General features: G+C 32.0%; 1 protein-coding gene across 5 annotated transcripts; it reads right to left on the bottom strand.

Annotated features, from left to right (window-relative positions):
- Positions 1-5647: 5647 nt before the first annotated feature.
- LOC105763327 (uncharacterized) lies at positions 5648-8858 on the bottom strand. 5 transcript variants are annotated; one of them, XM_052624727.1, is made up of 8 exons: positions 8326-8858; positions 7799-8160; positions 7619-7660; positions 7474-7518; positions 6948-6994; positions 6416-6450; positions 6225-6313; positions 5648-6019 (listed from the first exon to the last, which is right to left on the bottom strand). In XM_052624727.1, exons 2-8 carry the CDS (start codon positions 7937-7939, stop codon positions 6011-6013), a joined length of 408 nt encoding a protein of 135 aa, XP_052480687.1. In that variant the 5' UTR covers positions 7940-8160; positions 8326-8858; the 3' UTR covers positions 5648-6010. The 5 variants fall into 5 exon arrangements, 4 of the variants coding, with proteins under 4 accessions (XP_052480687.1, XP_052480688.1, XP_052480689.1 ...); XM_052624728.1 differs by having other exon boundaries at positions 7799-7834; positions 7956-8856; XM_052624729.1 differs by having other exon boundaries at positions 7799-7834; positions 8208-8856.
- Between the last annotated feature and the right edge of the window lie 15917 nt (positions 8859-24775).

Here is a 24775-nt window from a genome sequence, read left to right as displayed (position 1 = left end):
AGAATGAGATTAAATAAAGAGTAAACTAGAGATCTTGACATTTGAGTTTAATTATTTGTGTTAAATGTTGTTATTTACTTGCTAGTAAACTTACTAAGCTTTATGCTTACTTCTTTTTTTTTTCTTTCTCTTATAGTATTGTAAAGCTCCTTTTGGGAACTTAAAGACGTCGGAGATCGTCCACACTATCAACGACAACAACTCGGTATTTTATGATGAACCATGTTTGGGTTATGGCATGTATAGGGACTTAGTTATTTTGAATGTTTGTATTTATGATTTTGCTAAAGAATGATATGTAATTATTTGATGATGAATGGTTGTTAAAATTACTAAGTATGAAGGTGTTTGTTGTTACAAATGTTTGGGTGATAAATCATGCATAGAAATCATGAAAGAGTAAAATTACAAAGAAACAGATTTCAAGTAGCAATGATGATGTGAATTTGAAAAATCACCTAGGATAGTATAAAATGAATTAGAAGATAAATGATATATAGAATTAAATCTTATTGAGTCTAATTTCATATAAAAATAATGATGCAGCAAAATGAATTTTATATTTTAAGATATGTGAATTTTAGTGAGACAGGGTCAGAGCTATTTTTGGAGTCCTCTGTTCTGAGTTTAGAAAATCATTAAAAATTTTTAAAAAATGGTTATGAGTTTTAGTTTATATTTATAGATTCCTTATGGAGTCTATTTTCTGTAGAAACAAGTGAGAACACCATATTAAAATCATACAATGAGAAAGCTTATTTTTAGTGACAAGAGGTCAGGATAGTCAAGTGGTGAAACAGGGGAGAATTTAACTAATAAAATGTACTAATTTGCTGAACAAAAAATTCTGAAAAATTTATGGTAAGAAGAAATATGAGTCTAGTTTCAAGGAGAATTTACGGATTTAAATTTTAAATTTTTTCGCTTGAGTTATAACTAAATTAGTAACTGCTGCGCAGGTGGACAGCTTTGTTGTGAATAGTGAAATTAATTTCAAAAGTAAAATTTTATGCCCCGAATTTTTAAGTAAAGTAATGCCTCGAGTTCGACTCCGGCAATGATCTCGGGGAAGGGGTGTTACAGGAAGAAAGAAGATAACTCTCTTCTCATGCCCTTATCAATATATATAAATAAAAACTCATGTTCTCTTAGTGAAACTTGACATGTGTCATAAACTTTCAAGGCTGCCTTAACTAATGGTTTATAGTTGTAGAGAAACATATAGGAGAATACAATTTATATATAATTCATCCTTCATTCATTCCTGACCATCTCGTTAGAACTTAACTAGCACACTAACTAAACAAACTTTGTGCACTATACTTTTGGTGATACCTATAATACCCCCAAAACCCTCAATACTCATACCAATATCTTCTTTTTTACATCTTTACACATACATAAAGCAATTCTTACTTGATACTTTATCATCAATTATGCGCTCGAAGTATACACCAAGAGCATCAATCGGACGGATAGAACTGCGCCACTTAGACTACTTTTAGGTTACGCGCCAAACTCAGGAATCGCCAAATGAGTGTTACATTCAAGCCAAGAAAAAAGTCGTAATCATCTAAGTTGTTACACCCTAAATTTAGAGGATTCGATTAGAAGATGTGTACATGTTAAGTTATTTGTTTAGAGTAGTGTAGTCCATCTATTAGCAGTCTTTTGGCGGATTAGAGTTTCGCGTACAATATCCATCGTAAAAGTAATTAAAGATTTTATCTCAGGGTATTCTGCTATTTAAGAAAAGAATATAACAAGAGAAGAGTAAGTCAGGGGAGAGTTACCACCAAAAGTATAGTACACCTAATTTGCCTGAGCACTGTGCTAATTGGGTTTTGTAATTTGATCTGGTTAGGAGTTAACTAAATTGACTTGTCAAATAATATTTGTATAGGATCCTCATTAAATTTCTCTCGAATTTTATAGGCCATTTATTAGGAAAAATTCTGGATACAATCGACACTTTTCAAGTTCCATTAGGAGGAACTAAATCTATATATGGTGTGAAAGGTTTGTTTAGGGATGATTTTTCTTCTTTCAATATTAATCTTTGGTTATTCTTCTTAAACTTAAATGTTCTCTTATTCTTTATTAAGTTGAAACCTAAAGTTTTGAGTTAATCAATGGATATTCCACCTCCTGGTAAGTCTGATAGTTTTGCATGCTAAGTTTTTTTAAAGAATAAGACTATTAAGAAGTAAATAAATAATAAGTTATGAACAAGAGATCTTGCATGGGGATCATTTGTAATTGATATGCTCATAAATTGTCTGTAATTGGGTTTTAATGGTGGTTCCGTATTCTTTAAGTAGTTATTGTTGTTGGTTCGAAAAGGATGTTCGAGTTTGAAACTCTAAGCTATAGTAAGTGAATACCAGGTGATTCTCTATCCTGGCTCTTGTATATGAACTGTTCAAGTAGATTTATATGTGACGACAACATCTCGGATAACTGGTAAGTGTGTACGCAAAGTATTGTAAAGATTCTGCATGTGTGAGGTACTGTTTGAATGAGTTAAATTGTAAGTATGTAGTTAAATGGTAAGCATGGATATGAAACCTAATATGATAAAGTAAGAACCAGTCAGGTATGTAAACAAATCTAGTTAAGTAACTTCTTAGTAAAACACCCCACGTGATGCCTCTGATAGGGCAATTATAGTGCTAACCACACTAGCAGATCATGATATGAAGATACGTGTAAGTCCATGTGGTAGAGACCTATGTTATTATAGGATAAGTAAAACACTCATGGTGATACATCCAGTGAAATAAAGACTAGAATGGCAGATCATGACATGAGGATGTGCAAGTCCATGTGGCTGAGACCCATGGCGTAATATGATAATAAACTAATTTGATTTTTATCACCTTTTGACTTAATAGTTATATTAATCTTGAGTAATTGTTACTAAATTAATTGGATTTTGCTTAAATTTTAATATGAGATATGAACTTACGAAGTATGCGAAATTATGATTTATTAAATGATTTTTATGCATAATTTATATTATTTTCTTGTTAATTATTAATATGTTAATTTTTACTATGCAGTGAGACTATGGAATATGAGATTAATATAAATGTTGCATGGACATGCACACATCCAATCTATTTGGATGGCAAGACCATACAAAATTGGGTTATAAGGATGTTAATTTGACCTAGTAAAAGTATTGCTACATGATGGACATTTTTGATTAATTATTGGACTAAGAAACCATCCAACAAGAGGGAGTCAAGCCCAATTTCAGCACAAGCATATGGCTGTCCAAAAATCAGCTTTGGGATATTTTCTTAGAGGAACCTAAAGTTGGAAAGACATAAGAAATTGGCACACAAGTCTTACCTTTGAAATCCTCCAACCCTGGCTAAAAATAGCATGATCTTGTGCTCAAATCAAGCAACTAAATCACCCCCTTTCCACACATCATGGCCGACCATAGAAGGGATAGAATCAAGGGAGATGTGATGCTATTTTTAGCAAAATCAGCCACCAACTTCACCTCTAAATACCACACACCTTTCATCTTTCAAAGCATCCCTTAATCCATTCATTCATCAAGCATCTCTTATTCCTTCATTCTCTCATTTCCCTTTTCCATTTCCATGTTTAGCCACTCCATCTCCCTTTCCATTATTTAGCCAATAAAGGCCTTGTCAAGACCATCTTTTTGCTGGCCAACTTGAGAAACCCTTAGCAAAGGAAGCTCAGTCAAAAAGATTTTAACGGCTACTGCACTAAATCAGAGTTTACTTTTTCCTTCATGTTGTTTAATTTAATCATGTTTGCTTTGTGTTTATTGATCTTGACATAAAAAATGTTGGCTCAATTATGTTTACTAGGATGATTATGATAATTCCGTAATATTTGTTTGATTAATGTTGTGCCTTAGTCGATCATGTTTTCAATTAAAATCAAGATGTATTTCATTCATACGTGATTAGATGCATTCATATTAGCTGAGTGATCCTAATTAGACGACGGCTAGTAGACATATAATTAAAAAGTGCAATGCTTAATTTAGATCATTAAACCTGACTAAATTAGAGGTTTATAATATCTTTAGTTAACTCTACTATCTTGCATAGTTTTTAGGTTTATGTGACAAAATTGTTTCAAACGTAAATGTCTTTGTTATCTTGCATAAATTATAAGAAACCCTTAGTTTAATATGATCAGTAAAATGAATATTTCACTAAGTAAAAGATTCCTAGAGGACTTAACTTGGTTTACTAACTCATGAAAGATTGAGTTGCAATGGAATGTTTTTCGAACACTGTTAAGCATGATGAAAATGAATTGAGTTGATTAATATAATTATCCTAGCCTATTTTATGTTGATTGTTTTTGTTGCTAAAGTCTATCTATTCATTCATTTAGATAGTTTGCATACTTAGATTAAAATTGCATTAGGGATCAATTTTGCATCTACATAATTTAATCATCACCATTCAATTTATTGTGTTTTTATACCAAATTGTGAACTTATAATTTTGCAAGTAATCGATTAACACACAGTCTCTATGGAGACAATAACTCATTTTACTTACATATTACTTGAACGATTGTCTACACTTGTATAAAAATCCGTTACAAGTTTTTGGTGTCGTTGCCGTGGACTGTTACCTTAATCATTTTTGTGAAATTATTTTTTGCAGTTTGGTTTTTATTTTATTTTTATTTAATTTCTAACTTTACTAATTAATTCTTTAAGTTTTTCTCTTTCCTTTTATTATTATTTTTTTATTTAGTCTTTTTGTGATTTTCTTTTCAGGTCTTCATGAGCATAGATTGAATCATAGATTTAGTCCATGTAGACCCTGAAATTGAGCGGGCATTTAGACAAAGAAGACGAGAAAAATTAGCCTAGAGACAAGCTGTAGAAATGGACCTTGAGAATCAAAATGATGTTCAAGGGAATGCAACCGCTAATGCTCGAAATCCAATTATTATTGCTGATGATAGGGACCGATCCATAAGATAGTCACTACACCAAAACAGGTTTTTAACGGCGTTTTTTTATGCCTTTAGCGGCGCTTTTTAACGCCGCTAAAAGTATTTGCGGCGTTTTTGAAAGCGCCGCAAAAAACGCCACTGTTGTTTGCGGTGTTTTTAGAAATAAACGCCGCTATAGATCATGACCTTTAGCGACGCTTTCCCCACAAACGCCGCTATAGGTTAGGACCTTTAGCGGTGCTTTTCCACAAACGCCGCTATAGATCAGGATCTTTAGCGGCGCTTTTCCCACAAATGCCGCTATAGATCAGGATCTTTAGCGGTGCTGTTACCACAAACGCCGCTAAAGATCAGGACCTTCAGCGACGCTTTTCCCACAAACGCCGCTAAAGATCAAGACCTTTAGCGGCGCTTATTCCACAAACGCCATTAAAGATCAGGACCTTTAGCGATGCTTCTCGCAAAAACGCCACTAAAAACATAACATTTAAAAAAATTATTTTAATCAAATAATATTTATTTTTATGATAAATATTATATTATGTTTTATTTTTTAAATTTGAACTTTAAATATACTTTTAAGGATAATTAAAAAATATTATTTAAATTAAATTTGCTATGAAAATTTTAACTTTAAAACTAAATATAAAAATTAATGAATTTATTTTAGAATTTAAAATAATAAATTAATAACACAATTAAAATCCAAAAGTTAGAACTCAAGTTGTTGTAAATATTAAAGTAAAAATAAAAATTTAGAATCAAAACTAAAATAAATAATACATATGAGAAATAGACTAACTAGTTGAACCTGCCTATGACTATACACATTGCAAGGTAATAAAAAATACAATTTATTTTCTTAATCAAGTAAACCTTGGTAATAAAAGATATAATACATCTACTTAATCAAGGAAATCTTGTAATGAACTCAAAGCAATGAGACTTAGAGAAAAACTTTTGAGCATGGCTTCGAATTTGAACTGCAGATTTAGTGCCTACATGCTCATTATTATTGGCAGGCCCCATTCTCTTTGCATAACTACAGCAGCTGTAATGGGAAAAACAAAAAAAAAAACAAAACATGCTGAGTTCAACAATAATGCAGCGTGTGTCAGGAAAATGTTTAAATTTAAGTCAGCCTTATGATGCAACATTTCATTTGCCTGAGAATCATGTTTAATATTCATACAGAGGGTAAGGAAGGAAGTACAAAATTTAAACACAAGGCTTGTTTGAGAAAAAAAGCATAATACCTGAATATCAATATCAATTTGACCTCCTTCAGCTCCACCAAGAGGCTGGTGTATCATTACCCGTGAATTAGGTAAACTATACTGTTTTCCTGAAGTTTTGAAGAGAACAAAGGAATATGTAAGTTTAGCAGATAGAACAAGAAACTACACCAATCAACGGAGCTATGAACGACAGAAATCTATTTATATACCTTTAGTTCCCGCACTAAGAAGAAAAGCTCCCATGCTGTTCACGGAAAAACAAGACATATCCGTTCACAATAATAAACAATTGCATTCGGATTTAAACTGAAATCTTATTGTATGAATGCACTTCACACCAAAGTGCTTGAGATCCAAAATATGCGCCAGAAACATTATTTTGTCATATAATTTATAAAAGTCAAGCTATAATCCAATACTTGGCTTCCAAACATTTGAACACGAAAAACAATATTGATGGCATATTGGAGTTGGGCATATTGATGGCAGTCCACGTAACTGCTCAACTTATTCCAGTTCATATGATATTTATACTCATTAGAACCAAAAATGTCAATATCCAAAAACAATGAAATTAAAATTAAGAAACCATTTCTTGTACAATAAATCAAGAGATCATATTTTCTTAATTAAAAAATAGTAAATTCCTAGAGTGGTAGTGCCCAATTCGATGAACCTTCTACCATGGCTGAAATTTAAATCATAAAAAAGGGGGTGGGGAAGAAATGCTGTGCGTTTTACTTCTCAAAAGCTAAAAGCCTCTTCCATGCAACCCATTGCATCTGATCCTGTAATAGATAACAATGAAATATTAGAAAAAGAAAACGGAAATCAAGATACTAACATATTCGATGAAAAAAGGAGTATTCAAATATTAAACATATGCAGCTGTCGTCAACTTCCTATCATATAATCCACCACAGAACAATCAGCAGAGACATTGCAACCTTGTTAAGACTTTTGCTATTTGTTCTTCTGAAGCCTATCTGAATGCTATTTATATGCATATAAACCTAATCATATTTGCATCATAGTTTAAAACTTCTCAAATCCTATTTTGGCACTTGTCTTTCTAACCCACGAACAATTACAGTTACTAATGCAAGGTTTCATGCCGTTAAGTGCAACAAAAAATCTTAAAACAAGGTAGAAAAGGAAGATAATGATGAAGCCTTTAATTTACCCTACATTTCATTCAACTATTAGATGATCATAACATTAAGAAAATTACAAATTACTATGAAATTCAATCCCCAAAGATTCTTACCAAGTCCATGACAAGATTTGCATGTCTTTCCTCCAAATTCCTTACCTGCAACAAGAAAAGGTATAAAATTTCTCCAAATTTTGAATCAAATAAAACCCTTTTCTTAAGAAAGAGGTTGATAATTTGAGTTGTTCAATTTACTTACCTTTTTCTTGTGTGTGTCTGTTCGAGTTTTGATGACATGGTACTGTGAAACAATCAATTCATATTAATTAGTTTCGTAATTTGATTTATAACATCTGTTGCAGCGATTTTGTAGATAAATTAAATTAGATTTTAGGGTTTATTATGTCTAAGCTTTATGTAATTACATATAATTACTTACCCCCAAAAACATTGTCAGGAGTCTTTTCAGTGGAGGCTGAAATGGAGTTAAAATTAGCAAAAAGAAAAAAAATAGATATATATCAACTATGAAAGAAACAAAAACCCAATATATATAATAATGCACACATACACACAACATATATATATATACACACCCTTTTGGTACAAAGGAAGAGTTCCAATAATTTCAAACCCTTCTCTCACGTATAGCTAGGCAAGAAGCTAAAGCCAACAAGGAGCCTAAGACTTGATCGCCAACAGCAGCATATTTGGTGCTAGTATGATGGTGTCCACCATGTTTGACTATGTTTATGTTGGTTGACCAAAGATTAAGTTCTTGAATTATTCTGGTATCAAAACCTATACAGTAAAAAAAAACAGATTATATGAGGAATTGTGAAAGTTACCTTTCAAAGATGAAAAAAAGTGGAGTTATACAAGCAGTGGCAAAGATGAATCTGTAAGCAATGAGTGCTCTCATGCTCATTCCCTCAACCACGACTAATTTATAGAACACAATCACACCTACAAAATAAAAATCAATCATCCAAGAAAATAAATACTGGGTCACAGACACCAAAAAGCTTCTGGTTAAGCTTCTCCCTTCTTTGACGCTTCGCTTCAACATGATTTAGAGGCTCTTCTCTTCCGTTAGTCGATTTTCTCCCCCATTTTCGAGGCCTCTTTTCAGGCTCTTCACCACACCAGATGAAGGTAAAATTACACCTGAAGTAAACAAAAGCATAGCTTCTTTGTTGCTCCCTCTTGAATTAGGCGACCTCTTCTTGTTCTCCACGGCGAACGGAGAGTTTCCTGTGAATAAATTCCCATTCCCACTTCTCTTACTCTCACCAAAATTCAATATCTCTCCAGATTCAGGTTTCAACAAATGAGAAGATGAATTCCCATTCCTCACACTGCTACTCTCATCAAAGAAGATGAATCGTCTTTGGTGCCTCCATTTTAGGGGGAAATTTGGGGTTTTTTCGTTTTTGGGTTTTAGGGGGGAAATTTGGGAAAAAATCAGTGCAAATTTTTGTAAGTAAACTAAAAATAAAATTAAATTTCTACAGTGAACTTCACGTTTTGAAAAATTTAATACATATTTGTGGCGTTTTTCGTCAAAACGCCGCTATTGCTTACCTTTTGCGGCGTTTTTCTCATAAACGCCGCTAATGATTGACTTTTTTTTACAATTTTATATTTAATTATTATATAATTCATATCAATTTTAAATAAATAAATTTTGAAAATTTAAGTAATATTTAAAAGAATTAGATAAATTTTAAAATTTTAAAATTTTTATGTAAGAAAACAAAACAAAAAATTTTAAAATATGAAAAAAACTTTAAAAACTATATTAATGATAATTTTAATAAATTAAAATTCATATTATCTCTTTTATTGTCAATCATTACATTAATTTATTACATTAATTTATTTAATTATCCATTTTTAAATTTAATATTTAAATATATCAAATGATTTAAACTATTTAATCTAAATTTAGATTAAATATTTTTAAATATAAAACATTAATTAATTGTATAAAATTTCATCATTTAACAAATCTAAAGTAAACCTTAATTAATGCTAAACCATTTAATATATATAATTTTGATCTATTATCTCTTATATAATTTAAACTATAATCATAATTTTACTATATTAAAATTAATATTATTTCTTTTACAATTATATAATAAATTATTTAATATATAAATTTAAAAACATCAATTAATCTAAACCCTAACCCTAACCCTCTTTTACAATTATATAAGAACTTAATTAATATATAAATTAAAAAATACTAATTAATCCAAACCATAAACCCTAAACCCAACCCCAAATTAGAACACACTAATTAATCTAAACCCTAACCTGACACTGAATCTATAAACCTTAAATCCTTAACCCCTAACCCCAAAATCCCTAATCCATAATCCCTAATTCCATAATCTATAAACCTTAAAATTGTAACTCCTAAACTGGTCTTAAATCCTAAATTAACTATATACCCTAAACCATATATATTAAACCCTAAACTATAATGATAATTAATTAAATATTTTAAAATTAATACTATCGTATCTTTTACAATTATATATGAACTTATTTTATATATAAATTAAAAATCAATCATCATGTACCCAAAAAAATTTAAATTTATTTTAAATATATAATAGTAATTTAATTTTTCCATTTTTAACAAATATTTTTCTATGTTTTTTATTTTAAATTATTTCTACGTGTCATTATTTCAAAATTATCCATTTTAACAAATATTCAATTAAAAATAAATTGAATTTTAATTAATATAAATAAATAAATTAAATAAATAATTAATTAAATAAATTAAATAGACAAATTATTAAAAACGCCGCTAAATCCCCGAAAGCTCAGAAAACGGCGTCGTTGGGCTTAGGTTATTTTGCGGCGCTTTCTTAAAAACGCCGCTAAATCCCCCAAAAGCTCAGAAAACGACGTCGTTGGGCTTAGGTTTTTTTGCGGCGCTTTCCCAAAAACGTCGCTAAAGCCCTGAGCATTAGCGGTGCTTTCTTAAAAACGCCGCTAAATCCCCGAAAGCTCAGAAAACGACGTCGTTGGGCTTAGGTTTTTTCTGCAGCACTTTCTCAAAAACGCCGTTAAATCCCTGGGCATTAGCGGCGCTTTCTTAAAAACACCGCTAAATCCCCCGAAAGCTCAGTTGGGCTTTGATTTTTTTTGCGGAGCTTTCCCAAAAATGCTGCTAAAGCCCTGAGCATTAGCGGCGCTTTCTTAAAAACACCGCTAAATCCCCGAAAGCTCAGAAAACGGCGTCGTTAGGCTTAGATTTTTTTGCGGCGCTTTCTTAAAAACTCCGCTAAATCCCCGAAAGCTTAAAAAACGATGTCGTTGGGCTTAGGTTTTTTTGCGGCGCTTTCTCAAAAATGTCGCTAAATCCCTAAGCATTAGCGGCGCTTTCTCAAAAACATCGCTAAATCCCCTGAAAGCTCAGTTGGGCTTTGATTTTTTACGGCACTTTCCCAAAAACGCCGCTAAATCCCTGAAAGCTCAGAAAACGGCGTCATTGGGGTTAGGTTTTTTTGCGGCGCTTTCTCAAAAACACCGCTAAATCCCTTAGCATTAGCGACGCTTTCTTAAAAATGCCGCTAAATCCCCTAAAGCTCAGAAAACGGTGTCGTTGGGCTTAGGTTTTTTTGCGGCGCTTTCTCAAAAGCGCCGCTAAATCCCCTAAAGTTCAGAAAACGGCGTCGTTCAGCTTAGGTTTTTTTGCGGCGCTTTATCAAAAACGCCGCTAAAGCCTTGAGCATTAGCGGCGATTTTTTAAAAACACCGCTAAATCCCTGAAAGCTAGGAAAATGGCGTCGTTGGGCTAAGGTTTTTTGCGGCGCTTTCTGGAAAATGCCGCTAATGCTTGTTTTTAGCAGCGTTTTCCGTAAAGCGCCGCTAATGATGGATATTTAGCGGAATTTTTTGTCCAAACGCCACTAAAAATGCCGCTAAAAGCCTGTTTTGGTGTAGTGAGTGTGCCATGCCACTTCTTAACGAACTAAATCCGGGAATTAAGAGATCGGAGATTAATGCATCATCATTTGAATTGAAGCCTGTGATGTTTTCGATGTTTCGAACAATCAGCCAATTCAATTAAATGCCCACAGAAGATCCATATCTTCACCTTCGATTATTTTTTAAGGTGAGTGATCCCTTCAAAATAGCTGGTGTAATTGAAGACGCGCTGAGGTTAAATTTGTTTCTATACTCATTGCGAGATTGAGCATGAGTATGGCTTAATTCGTTGCCATCCAATTCAATTTCTACTTGGTAAGAATTAGCTGAATACTTTCTAGTAAAATACTTCCCACCTAGAAAAAATGCTAAGTTGCAGAATGAGATCACCACTTTTCAACAATTAGATGACGAACCTTCTTTCTTGCTATCCTACCTAGTGCTCGGTTCTCATTCATTACTTTGCTTACACAATGAGGACATTGCTTCTTTTTAAGCTGGGGGTAGGGCAATATTAGCATGGAATTTATTTAAGGAAATATTTGAATGAATTTTAAAGTTTCTTTCAGTATGTTTCAATGATTACACATAAGTATGCTGAAATAAAATGATGTTCAAAGAAAATTTTTGTTCATAATTTAGCTCACATACAAGTATGATTTTTGATTTTAACTGAGTTTTTTTTATGTTATCTTGAATTATGGAATGCTTGTATGTTATTAGGTCTTATGTAGCCTTTTTCCATGAAAATTGAATTTCCTTAGAAATAGACATGCATAAAGGTTTAAGTTCTTAGAATTGACTTAGTAACTTTCTTGAGGCAAAATCTTAGGAGGCATAAGAATCTAAACATGATTTAGGAACATTTCCTTTAGATCGTTTGAGTCATCCAAGCCTACCATATGAATTTGACACTAGTAACCTTAATTTGAGCCTTTGAGCCTATTTTTGCTATGTACCTACATCATAAGTCATGCTACCATATTTTTTAAAATTTTATCTTATTTTTGCACCTATCTTAACTATACTTGTCTTAGTAAGCAAAGATTGAGGAAAATTTTAAAAATATGTACATGTTCTTCGTAAAAGAAGAAGAAGAAGAAGAAAAAGCTCTGCTCAAATATCAAAGCAAAAATAGCAAAATAATACTCAATACATTGAGAAATCTTGTTGGGAGTAAAGCTTCAAATTAAGTTTGGGGGTGGTAAAACCCGTTAGTAGGAAGGATGTACCTTAAAAGGATCCAAGGCAAAACTAGGGTTAAGATTATTCAACCTAAAATTCACTTCTCTTTTATCCCTATTGGTTTGGATGATTGTGCCAACGACATTAGTGGAAAGGAATTGCTAAGTTCAACATATGAGAACCATTAATTAAACCATGTGATTATTTTGTTTGATCGATAAGGAGACTTTGAATGAATGGTGAACAGTATGTATGATCTTGAAAAACATGCATTCTATGACTTATGCTAGCATTTTTCTGCACTTAAAATAAAGTTTTGAAATAATGTTTGTATATGAGTGACCTATCAATAAAAAAGGTTTATGAGCATGATTTTGTTGATGTATGCTTATGCGCAAAAGTTGATGCTACTTAATGATGTTATTTAAACTGATTGCAAGAATGTTTTATCTAAATTTTTGCTTTGCATCGCTCGAGATGAATAATAGTTTAAGTTTGGAAGTGTGTAAACTTGAAATTATATAGGATTTTTCAAATATTTTTACCACATTTTGACTTAATAATTCTATTACTCTCGAGTAATTTTTAATAAATTAAGTGGATTTTTCTTAAATGTTAATATAAGACATGAATTTACGAAGTATGCAAAATTATGCTTTATTACGTGATTTTTATGCATAATTTATATTATTTTCATGTTAATTTTCACTATGCAATGAGAATCATGTTTCACCTTTTAAGGGAGACGTGATACTATTTTTAGCAAAACCAGCCACAAACTTCACCTATAAATACCACACACCTTTCACCTTTCAAAGTATCCCTTAATCCATTCATTCATTAAGCATCTTTCATTCCTTCGTTCTCTTATTTCCCTTCTCCATTTCCATGCCTAGCCACTCCATCTCCGTTTCCATTATTTAGCCAACAAAAGCCTTGTCAAGACCATCTCTTGGTTGACCACCTTGAGAAATCCTTAGCAAAGGAGCAATGGGTAGATCGGAGGAATACCTCAGTCAGAAAGATTCGAAAGGCTGATGAATTGAATCAAAGTTTACTCTTTCCTTCTTGTTGTTTAATTTAATCATGTTTTCTATATGTTTATTGATCTTGACATCAACAATGTTGGTTAATTATGTTTGCTAGGATGATTATGTTAATTCAATAATATTTGTTTGATTAATGTTTAACATGTTTGTGCCTCAGTCGATCATGTTTTCAATTAAAATCAAGATGTATTTCATTCATACATGATTGGATGCATTAAGATTAGCTGAGCGGTCGTAACCATAGGACGACTAGTAGACACATAATTGAAAAGTGCAGCTCAATTAGACTTGACTAAATTAGAGGTTCATAATATCTTTAGTTAGCTCTACTATCTTGCATAGTTTTTAGGTTTATGTGATTAAACTGTTTCAAATGTAAATGTCCTTGTTACCTCACATAAATGCTAAGAAACCCTTAGTTTAATATAATTAGTAAAATGCATATTTCAGTAAGTAAAAGATTTTGAAAGGACTTAACTTGGTTTCCAAACTCATGAAAGATCGAGTTGTCATGGAATTTTTCTGAACACTATTAAGCATGATGAAAATTAATTGAGTTGGTTAATATAATATCCTAGCATATTTTTTGTTGATTGTTTTTGTTGTTAAAGTCCATCCATTCAATCATTTAGATAGTTTGCATACTTAGATTAAAATTGCATTTGGGATCAATTTTGCATATAGATAATTTAAGCATCACCATTCAATGTATTGTGTTTTTATACCAAATTGTGAATTTATAATTTTTCAAATAATCAATTAACACACAGTCCCAAGCATACTAAAGTATTATTCCCTAAGCCCATTAGAGTATTCCCCTGTGGAGACAATAACGTATTTTACTTATTACTTGAACGATTGTGTACACTTGGACAAAAATCCCATTACAATACTCATGGTGATGTCTTTGGTAAAATGCAAACCGGACTGCCAGATCATGACATGAAGATATGTATAAGCCCATATGAGAGAAATCCATGGCATCTTCTGTGAAAGTCTGCCAAGACAGTAAACATGTGACATTGTGTAATGCCTATCTGGTGTGATCTGCAAAGCCTTAGTCATGTAATTTTTATTTCATCTATGGTGAATTTCGTGACGCCTATGTGGCTTAGTCGGGATGTCTGCATGGCAAATTTTGGTTATCCGCCCTTGTGGTAAGATCTGAGTAAGTTTTTAGATTTCTTCGACACTAATTCTACAATAAGGATTTGATATGTCTTAATTTAACATGGTTTGGTTAGTCGTGTGATGAAATTGTATGAGTCTTCAGGGACGTCTCCTGAAAGAAAGTATATATATATGTATTTCTAAAGAGGGAATCTGCCATAGTTGTCAGCCAGCATAGAATATGGACGTATTCGTAGTTATGAAAAGTATAAGTTTTCGTTGGTCTAAATTTATCTACGCTATATAAGGTTGAAATATGAGTTATTTGGTATTCGCCATATCTTAATAATATCATGTCTCGTTCTGGGGTTATTTGAAATCTAAGTCATTTTTCAATTTGGGCATTCTCGCATTTTGTGTTATATTTGTCTAAAATCCTTCTGGATGATTTGAAATGTTTCATATTCAACATAAGTTTGATTTGGGATTGACTCAAGATATGATCTGGTTGGTAGTCTGATAATTATCCAACTCAGTAAAAGTAACTGCCAAATATAATATGTATGAGAACATCATTCTGAGTAAAGTATTCAGTGTCTATTTGAGTGAGAATCCAACGAATAGGGTCCAATTTAGATATTCTTCTGAAGAGTACAATCGTTTCTGGAGTAGGGGAATAGGATATGCTTTGTTTTTTAAAGATTAGAATTAATTCAAAGAGTGACTTTAAAATAGATTGATCAAGCATGAGAATTGATGAATATATATATGCCATTACAGAAAGTACTTGCCAAAGTTAGAGACGAAACCCAAAGGCTATAATATGATGAACTCAATTAGAAATGATTCATGGTAAACTGGTATTAAAACTCACTTAGTTCACTAGAACTTACAAAATGTTTCTTCATGTTTCAGGTTCTACTGTGAGAGTGTGTACACTAAGATGGACCAAGCTGAAAATGCGCTAGAGAAACGACAAGTTGGGATATTATTCATACAGAAGGCATATTAGGAATAGGGTGTATAGTACATTACGCCAAGAAGAGTCTGTATTTATTAAACTTGTGTATTGTAATGTCATATATTATTTTTAAGAGTCAGTTGTATTCTTGGATGTTTTTGTTTATTTCTTTTGTTCAAAAATATTTAAATAAACTTAAGGAGTATGTTGAAAAAGGATTATATGTAGATTTTTTAAAACTTATGCTTAGTGTTTGTATGTTGTAACATTTGATATTCGAACTATGTGAATCGGGTCAGGTAGAGGGGGTTACATAAGTGGATTACCTCGAAATCTTCCTTGTCTTTCCACTCGTTGATTTATACCTTGACTCTTCGTGCAACTCCTATAGTAGCTCCCTCTTCAAAATTTATTATCTTGACCTTCTTATTCAATTTTCTAACCAAGAGACCAAGTTTACCCACTGCTTTCTCCAATATGAACAAGTCTGATGATCTCATATCAATAAGAGCACTCTTTCTCTGGCTTGGGATGTTGAATTCTACAAACATCAACCCTACTTGCTTGTTATTCCTCTTTCTAAGAATGAATACCATTGACCTAAGCCTTGAAGAATCTCATCGAGCTTCGTTTTCTCTCCCTTACTGGTCGCAAAAAGCTTATATTACTCTAGACAGTCCCGTAACCTATGCGACTCACAACACAAGAAGCACTTCACTGGCTTTTTCTCACTTTTCTTGGATTTTTTTGCTTCAAAAGCCATCACAATCGAACCAAACTTCATGGCCTCTTCTTTCGATGGATCATCCTATTTGATAGCCAAAAACACGGATCTCTTTAGACAATTCCTTACCATATACGGATCATCGCAAAAGAAGCATTTTATCTCGCTCCCCTTCTCCTTCGGGTTGTTTTTGGTTTTCCACTTTCCATTTCATGATTTCCCATTGCCACCATTTCCACTATTACCATTTCCATTATCACTATGTCCCTCTTCATATTTCTCACGACCCCCCCACCATTGCCCTTCCCATTAGGCTTGGAAGACTTGAACTTGTCTTTCTTCGGAGCAAGATCGACAATGGACTTTGCCTCGACCATGGCTACAGTAAGCTAAGTGATACATTATTGGTGTAACTCATGTTTTGCCCACAACTTCAAACCACCATAATGTTTCTTTCTCACTCAAGCCAGAGATTTGAACCATCGGCTCACAGAACTCCCGAACATACTCCCAAATAGTGCATTGTTGCATAAGCAGGTACAACTTAGCCCGAGCCTTATTCTCTGCGTACTGTGGGTAAAACTGCTTCTTTAACTCTCTTTGGAACTCCTTCCAAGTCACAATTCCCGTCCCACCATATTTCACATCCGTGGACCTACCTCACCACTATAAGAGAGCAACATCATTAAAATAAATTGAAGTAGTATTTACCTTAGTGGAATTATCCTCAATGACAATCGCTCAAAAGTATAGCTCCATTTCCCATAAGAAGTTGTCCACTTCCCTTGCAAACCTTTCCCCCTTAAACTTCTCCAAATTGGGAACATCCATCTTGTGTTGATTCAGTCTCGAAGCCAACATCTCATTTCCTAAGGCAGCCTTGTAGATATTGAGCTCCCTCTTAAGTTTAGCAATCTCTTCTTTCAAAACAGTCACCATGGCCTCGATCAGCTTGCTTTATTGGCCCTCCCACGGGTCTCCATTGGCTCAATCTAATCAGAAACTTCTTTCGACATCTTGAACAGTGCCTTTGCAAACTTAGCTTAGATACCAATTATCACGGTGATAGACCTTTTGTTTCACAATTCGTATGACCTTAGGTGATTCCTTCACATCAAATACGCCTATGTCAGCCTAACTCTCGCAAAGTGAGAATTCTAGCAGAATTCCTCTAGGACACCAAAATATAGCAAAAGCAATCTCAAAGATAAAAGAAGCTCGAAAGAGCAGAATAGCCACAGAAAAGCAATGCACACAAGGCATTGGAGTAAGCGCTCTCAATATATTATTTTACTCAAAAATATTGGATACAATGAAGGATTACAAATGAGGGGGAGGCTCTCTATTTATAGTTGAGCTCCCCCAAAATCTACAATATAAATCATATTACATTCACGGATGAGATTGAAGCCTATCTATAATTAAAGGATTTACACAATTTCGAAGATTACAAAATTAAATCTTATCATATTATGAATCTTCTAATATTAGTTTCCCTATTTATCAAGGTAGCCCTAATTTCCCATAACTGCTTTGCTAGGCCACCAAGACTTTAAGTGAGTCAAATGAGCCGCATTTAATATGTAAATCTCCATGGGACACTTTTGTTACAATGGTCACGGGCTTTGATCCGCGACTCGTGACATTAGAATCTTGTTTAAGTTCAAGTCCCAAACATATAAAAATTATGCATGATCTAAATAGTTAAGTAATTTAGTTCATTACTTGTTTATAATACCATTAAATTTTATTAGACACTTATTTTAAGTAGAGATAATTGTACCAAATATCCTAAACTATGATCTTTATTTTAAATTAGTCTCGAACTTCAAAATGTTCTAATTACATATCTAAATTATTGATGTTATATCAATCGGGTAATTCCACTATTAAAATTATTAACTTAACCATTAAATGACACATCAAATCTTATGTAGCTAAATTGAAAATGAATAATTTTTAAAAAAATAAAACATTGTTGCAAAATATTTAAAATTAAAAATTAAAATAAAGTAAAATTGAAAAAAAAGTGAACGGTAAAGTTTCTATAAAAACTTTGACAACCTCAAAACTAAGATTTTAGAACATCTATTTTTACAACATTCGTTTTTTTTCTTAAAATTTTCATTTTAAATTATGTCACATATGATCTAATACATTATTTAATAGTTAAATTAACGATTTTAGTAATAGAAGGACCTAATTGATATAACCTCAATAATTTAAAGAAATAATTAAAATAATTTGAAGTTTAAGTAGCAATTTAAAATAAGGATCATAGTTTGAGGATGTTTTATGCAGTTTTAACTCTTTTAGGTTCGAGTGCGCTGAAGTGCATTATCCTCTTATTTATAAGTTGAGTAGGGGCTATGGGTAGTTGTAAGTATTGTATAAAAAAAACAAATATTATTAAAACCTATAATGAGATTGTTAAAAATATATAGTAATATATTATAAAGGATAAAAGTAGTTTAGTTTTTTTATCAAATCTTTGTAATCTATTATATATAAGATTAATATCTCTATCGTTCTTCCCAATAAAAATAACATGTATGATATATAACACTAATTACATGGAAGCGGAACATGAAATTTGTGCGTTTATATTTATATTATTTCTTTTAATATTTAAAAATAAAAAATTATAATTTTAAAATTTTAAAAATTAATTAATTATTGACGTGGCATCTACTTGTATGCTACGTTGGGAAAGTTAATGACGTTAATTTTTCTATCAATTTAAGGGTGATTTGACAAACAATCCAAGTTTAAAGACTAAAAAGATGAAAAATTAAATGAATGACTAAAATGACCTTTTGTAAAGTTGGAGAGTCAAATAAATCATTATGACTTTAAAATATTATAAATTTATAAAAATTATCTGCAAATACTTTGTTTTATGCATATTTTAACACTATTGTAAAATTCATATAATTTTTGTTTGGTTTTCGATTATTTATCAATTTTTTTGTTTTCATGTTATTTTGTTGCATACTATTTTAATTATTCTTAGATTTAGTTCCCATTGTTACTGCGGTTGAAAAATGCTTTTCAATTTTTTTTTAAAAAAGTGTTTTTTGAAAAGTGTGATTTAAAAATGTTGTGAGAAAGTGTGGTTTGTTAATTTAATTGTTATTCATTGCTATAAAAAATAGTGGTGAGAAGTTAAAATGACTATTTGAGACATGATGATGAAAAGTAAGTAACAGATTAATGGGATGATTTAACTTTTGGCTCTAGAACTTGACAAGTAAGTCCACATTGGCCCCTGAACCTTTTTTATCCACTTTGAACCCTGAACTTGAAAATCATTATTCATTTAAGCCTATTCTGGAAATGGCAGTGAAAAAAATGGGGAATAATGTAAATTTTTCCCCCTAAACATGGCAAGTAGGTCTACATTAGCCCCTGCACTTGACAACTAGGTTCCCTTCAGTATTGTACATTTTTCTATTCACTTTGACACTTGAACTTGACAACTAAGTTCATTTTGATGCCTGAAGTTGAAAATTCTAAAAGTTTGATGATGTGGCACTCTGATTTTGAAAAATAATTTTTTTTAGATAATGTGGTGGTACAATCTTAGAGTGTTATATTTAGTGGTTTAATAATTGAACTGATGGTTGAACAGGTTAGACCACTAGTTCTCGATTCAACCAGTTCGATTGGTTCAATCAGCAAACCAACAATAAGTAAATAAATAAATATTTGTAAAAAATATATAAAACCCATTTTACTTGACTTTTTAATTTTTATGAATTTTTACATATTTATTTAATTATTGTTTGTCGGACATTCAAACCAGTCGAATCGGTCGAACAAGTTGAATCGAGAACTAGTGGTCTAACTTGTTTAACCATTGGTTTGATTATTAAAATATTGAATATGTCACATTATACCATATCATCATCTTTTTTTTTCAAGTGATGATGTCGTACAATCGTAGAGTACCACATCATCAAACTTTTAAATTTTTCAAGTTCAAGGATCAAAATGGACCTAATAGTTAAGTTTAAGTGCCAAAGTGAACAAAAAAAAGTACAGGTACCAAAGTGAACCTAGTTGTCAAGTTTAAGGGACAATGTGGACCTACTTGCCAAGTTCAGGAGACCAAAAGTTACATTATGTTAGAACAAATGTTAGAACAAAAAATTTGATGAGGAAAATCTCGAACGGTACAGAAACAACAATTCGAACAAAAAATGAAGAAATAAGACAAGGCTCCAAGGCGTGTATCAAGCCACTATCTTTAAGGTTCTATTCACCCTTACCTCTACTCAGTGTGAAAATGAGTTTCAATCAAATGAACCTCGAGAATACAATGAAGCCCGATGATTTACACTGACGAAAATAGTCCACTAAACACTGAGCAATGTATAACAAGAAAATCAATTTCTATAAAGAATTTCTACAATAATTTTTTATAGAACAATCTAATAATAGAAGAAGATAGAGGTAGGATAGAAAGAACTTTTGAGAATTTTTGGTATGTTTTCCAAATGAAGTCTCACTCCTATTTATAGGAATTTTCATGACTCTTCATAAAAACATATTTCAATAGGTATATTTTCTAAATAATCATCTACAAGAGACATAATTAATCATCTAATATATCTTAATTAAACATAACTATCCAAATAATAATATTTGAATAGTTATAATTCTTTATCAAAAATCAAGTGATATAACACTTTACAAATAACCAAAAGATATAACTTTTGATTAATTGCATCCTTTCATTTATAGTTATTTGAACACTATAAATATTTGAAAATGTTCCAACAATCTCCCCTTATTTTCAAAGTATTTTAGACTTTGATATTCTTGGAAATCAATTTGCATAAATGAAGGTGTCTTATGATTGAACCTTCACTGAGTGAAAACATGTTAAAATTGATCGAAATTGCATGGTAGACTAAGCTTTGAACCAACTATTCCATTTGATTAACTGAACACATCTCACACAATTATTTCAACATCGTTCAATGCATAGTATTTAGGGACACTATTATGGTCATGCGCCTGTGTCTTTTTTTCATGAGTGTTGTTAGTGCCAAGCCCTTAAGCTCCTAGAAGTTGCCACACCTCACACTCACATAGGTAGATCCCATTAAGAGTGCTCTCATAATTATAACACTCTAACATATTTATGTTATGGGTCTATTAAGAGTACATTAGTCATCCTTCCCTTATCATTATGAGTACCTAGCACTTCAATCTTAGGGTGGATTTATTTATAGTGCTAGCAGTCACATACTAATGATATACTTTCTCTCATTGAACTCAAGACTTGGCGTTATACCAAGTGTTGAGTCGAGTTTCCATCTTGGGTTACTCTAATTAATGGGCTTGATTCTCATCCCTTTTTAGGTCTTCTTGACTACATTTCTAACAAGACTTTTTTTCAAAGGATCTTTCAAATTTTCACTTGACCTTACATAATTAATAATGATCACTCTATCAGAGATTAATTGTCAGACATAACTATATCTTAATCCAATGTGTCTAGACTTTCCATTATATACTTGGCTAAATGTCTTTGCTCGAGTAGCCTCACTGTCACAGCGGATAGAAATAGGTGAAATTGGTTTAGGCCATATGGGTACATCATAAAGCAAATTTCTTAACCACTTTGCTTCTTTAGATGCATCGGCTATTGCAATAAATCTGGCTGCCATGGTGGCATCAGTATTATATTTTTGTTTCTTGAAACCCCAAGAAATGGCTACTCCACCAAGAATGAAGGTCCATCCACTAGTCGAAACATGATCTTCCAAACTTGTAATCCAACTAGCATCGGAATACCATTCTAAAACTGAAGGATATCCATTATAGCACAAACCATATTTAATAGTTTTCTTTAAGTACCTAACTCCTCTATTCAGAGCTTGCCAATGCAAACTACTTGGGTTACTTGTGTACCCACTCAATTTCCTAACACATATGCAATATTTGGTCATGTACAAAGTCATTATTTACATAAGAAAACCAATTAGACTTGCATATTTCAAATCAACTTTCCTACCAACATTATGTTGAAAAAAAATCTCAGTTTGAAAAAGGTTTTCTCACATGGCGAAAAATTAAAATTTTAAAAATCGACCCGGTTTGTGATATTTTTAACAATAAACCTTACACCGAAATCTTACTTGTGTTTTCGAATAAGTAGATACTTGATGTTTTTATATCTTTCAACCAAATTATCTTTATGTTATTCTCGTACCACGAACTACTTCGAGTGTAGCCTCGAACCAATTAAATTGAAACACGGAACTATAAAAAGTTTCTCCCTTTTTGGGGTGAAAACGAAAATTCTCCCTTCTTTAACAGAAAATGGTAGAATTGTTATTCTGAATAGATATATGGCAATAGGGAATAATTTCTCTCTATTTTTCGGAGAACAACAATCTATCAAAGTTGTGTAAATAGCTCAACTGGAACCATCTATTTATAGAAAGAGAAAGTAGAACTTTTGTTGAGTTGTAGTGGTTTATTTCAAATGGAAAAACAACTTCCTACTTAGAGTATGAGAGGGGGGGACGACACACCCTAGTATTCGTACTAGGGTTACCACCCCCTTCATGTTACATGAGGGGTTTTGGGACTCTCTCACATCGAGTCCAATTACGAGTACTTTCTGAGTCTTTTTGCCCGAATACTTTGCAAACTGATCCAACCCAATTCAATTTTTCTATTTCCCAAAATAAACTTTAATATCTATATATAAAATAATTTTCTCATCCCTATTTTACCCCTAGCAAAATTTTGACGATTTTACCCTTAGTAAAATTTTGACGATTTTGCCCCTGGTACAATTTCGAGAAAATATGTTCTATATTTCACAACTCAACATGTTTAATATGACCGAATGATTTATTTTCATTTTGGGGCTTCAAAATATTCCAAAAACATAAACTCATTCTTCCGTTATTTTTTAAGTAATCCATATAGGATTGCAAATTTCCATTTTCATTTTCATTTTCATTTCTATTTTTTTAAACCTACATTCATTTCCAAATGATTTCATTTCTCCATTTCGAACAAAACCATAATCATTCCTAAATTTTCTCATTTCTCTTTTTCTATTTGTTTTGTTCATTTCTATTCAAACACGCAAGTCATTTATGGTTTCAACAAGCTAGCAGAGGGACCGATTGGACATATGTAGTTGAGGCTCAAATGATTTATAATTAAGTTCTAGCTTTTCACCTATTAATTATAAACTCATTTATTTACGAATCTATTCCACTATAGTATCATGGTTGAACTCTCCTCAACGACATACCATTACGAAAGCAACTATTCAGTGCTCGTCCAATGACCTTGTCATAAGTGTGTTACCCTCATAGGATATCCTTGACCTCTATAGGATAATATTCGTTCTCCTAATATGATCCAATTTTATCTCATGGTAACCATTACATCTTCCTTTATGAAAAGTTAATCACTATCAAATAGTGATCTAGTAATCCATCATAAAGACAGACGAACTGTGACCACGTTTACTTTTCATTAACCATGTAAGGCTAATGAAAGGATATCATTTACCCATGTTTTGGGCTATGAATTCCACTATTGTAAATGACGCTACATACTACAAAAGTTGTACACCCAACGCACTATCTTTCGGTTTCTTATCTATTTGAACTCAAGCATTTACTTATATTAAAGTGTACGAGTCACATATACATAGTCTACCATCCACTTAGGATTTAGGTACGCAAAACTATGAACGTCACAAGTGAATAAATCCATAAACCGATTTAGGATCTATTCTGCTTGGGTTTTGTCTGATGTACTATAAGTCCAGTTAGTCATATCTATGTCTTTATCTTTTGGGAGTCATCTACTTTGATGCCCAAGACAAGACATCTCCCCAATTTGACTTGATAGATGACATATTAGTCTTTCGATTGATTTTCTCATTTCAGATTAGACTAAGGACATGTTTAGGTTTGTCTACTAATACAAGTTATCTTTCCGTACTACTATTCAACCACGTAATACCGCTTAGTATTAGTTAAATATTTAGACAACAAATGAGTAACATTTGCTTCCATTTTTCTTTGCGTGCAAAAATCATATAAAGACAATTATACAAAGTACATTAATGTAATCAATGAATTTTTTTATTAACCAATCTATTCGAAAAAATTACAAGTGTATATTGACAAAAATATTACACTTAGGGCACCAAATCCAACACATTAGATACTAATTTTATTTGAAGGTCCATAGGTGTTGATGCTAGTATAGAATTGAAAACATCAAAATTTTTAAGCATCTTTTCAATATAATGTGATTGTGATAAAGTTATAGTGCTTTCCTCTCAAGTTATTTTAATCCCAAGAGTAACATTTGCTACACTTGTATCCTTCATAGTAAAGTTGTTTGATAAGAATTTCTCTGTGTTTTCAATTTGTTCCAAATATGACC

This window comes from Gossypium raimondii, chromosome 12 (genome assembly GCF_025698545.1).
Source record: "Gossypium raimondii isolate GPD5lz chromosome 12, ASM2569854v1, whole genome shotgun sequence".
Lineage (NCBI taxonomy): Eukaryota > Viridiplantae > Streptophyta > Magnoliopsida > Malvales > Malvaceae > Gossypium > Gossypium raimondii.
This window is presented reverse-complemented; position numbering and strand designations above follow the sequence as displayed.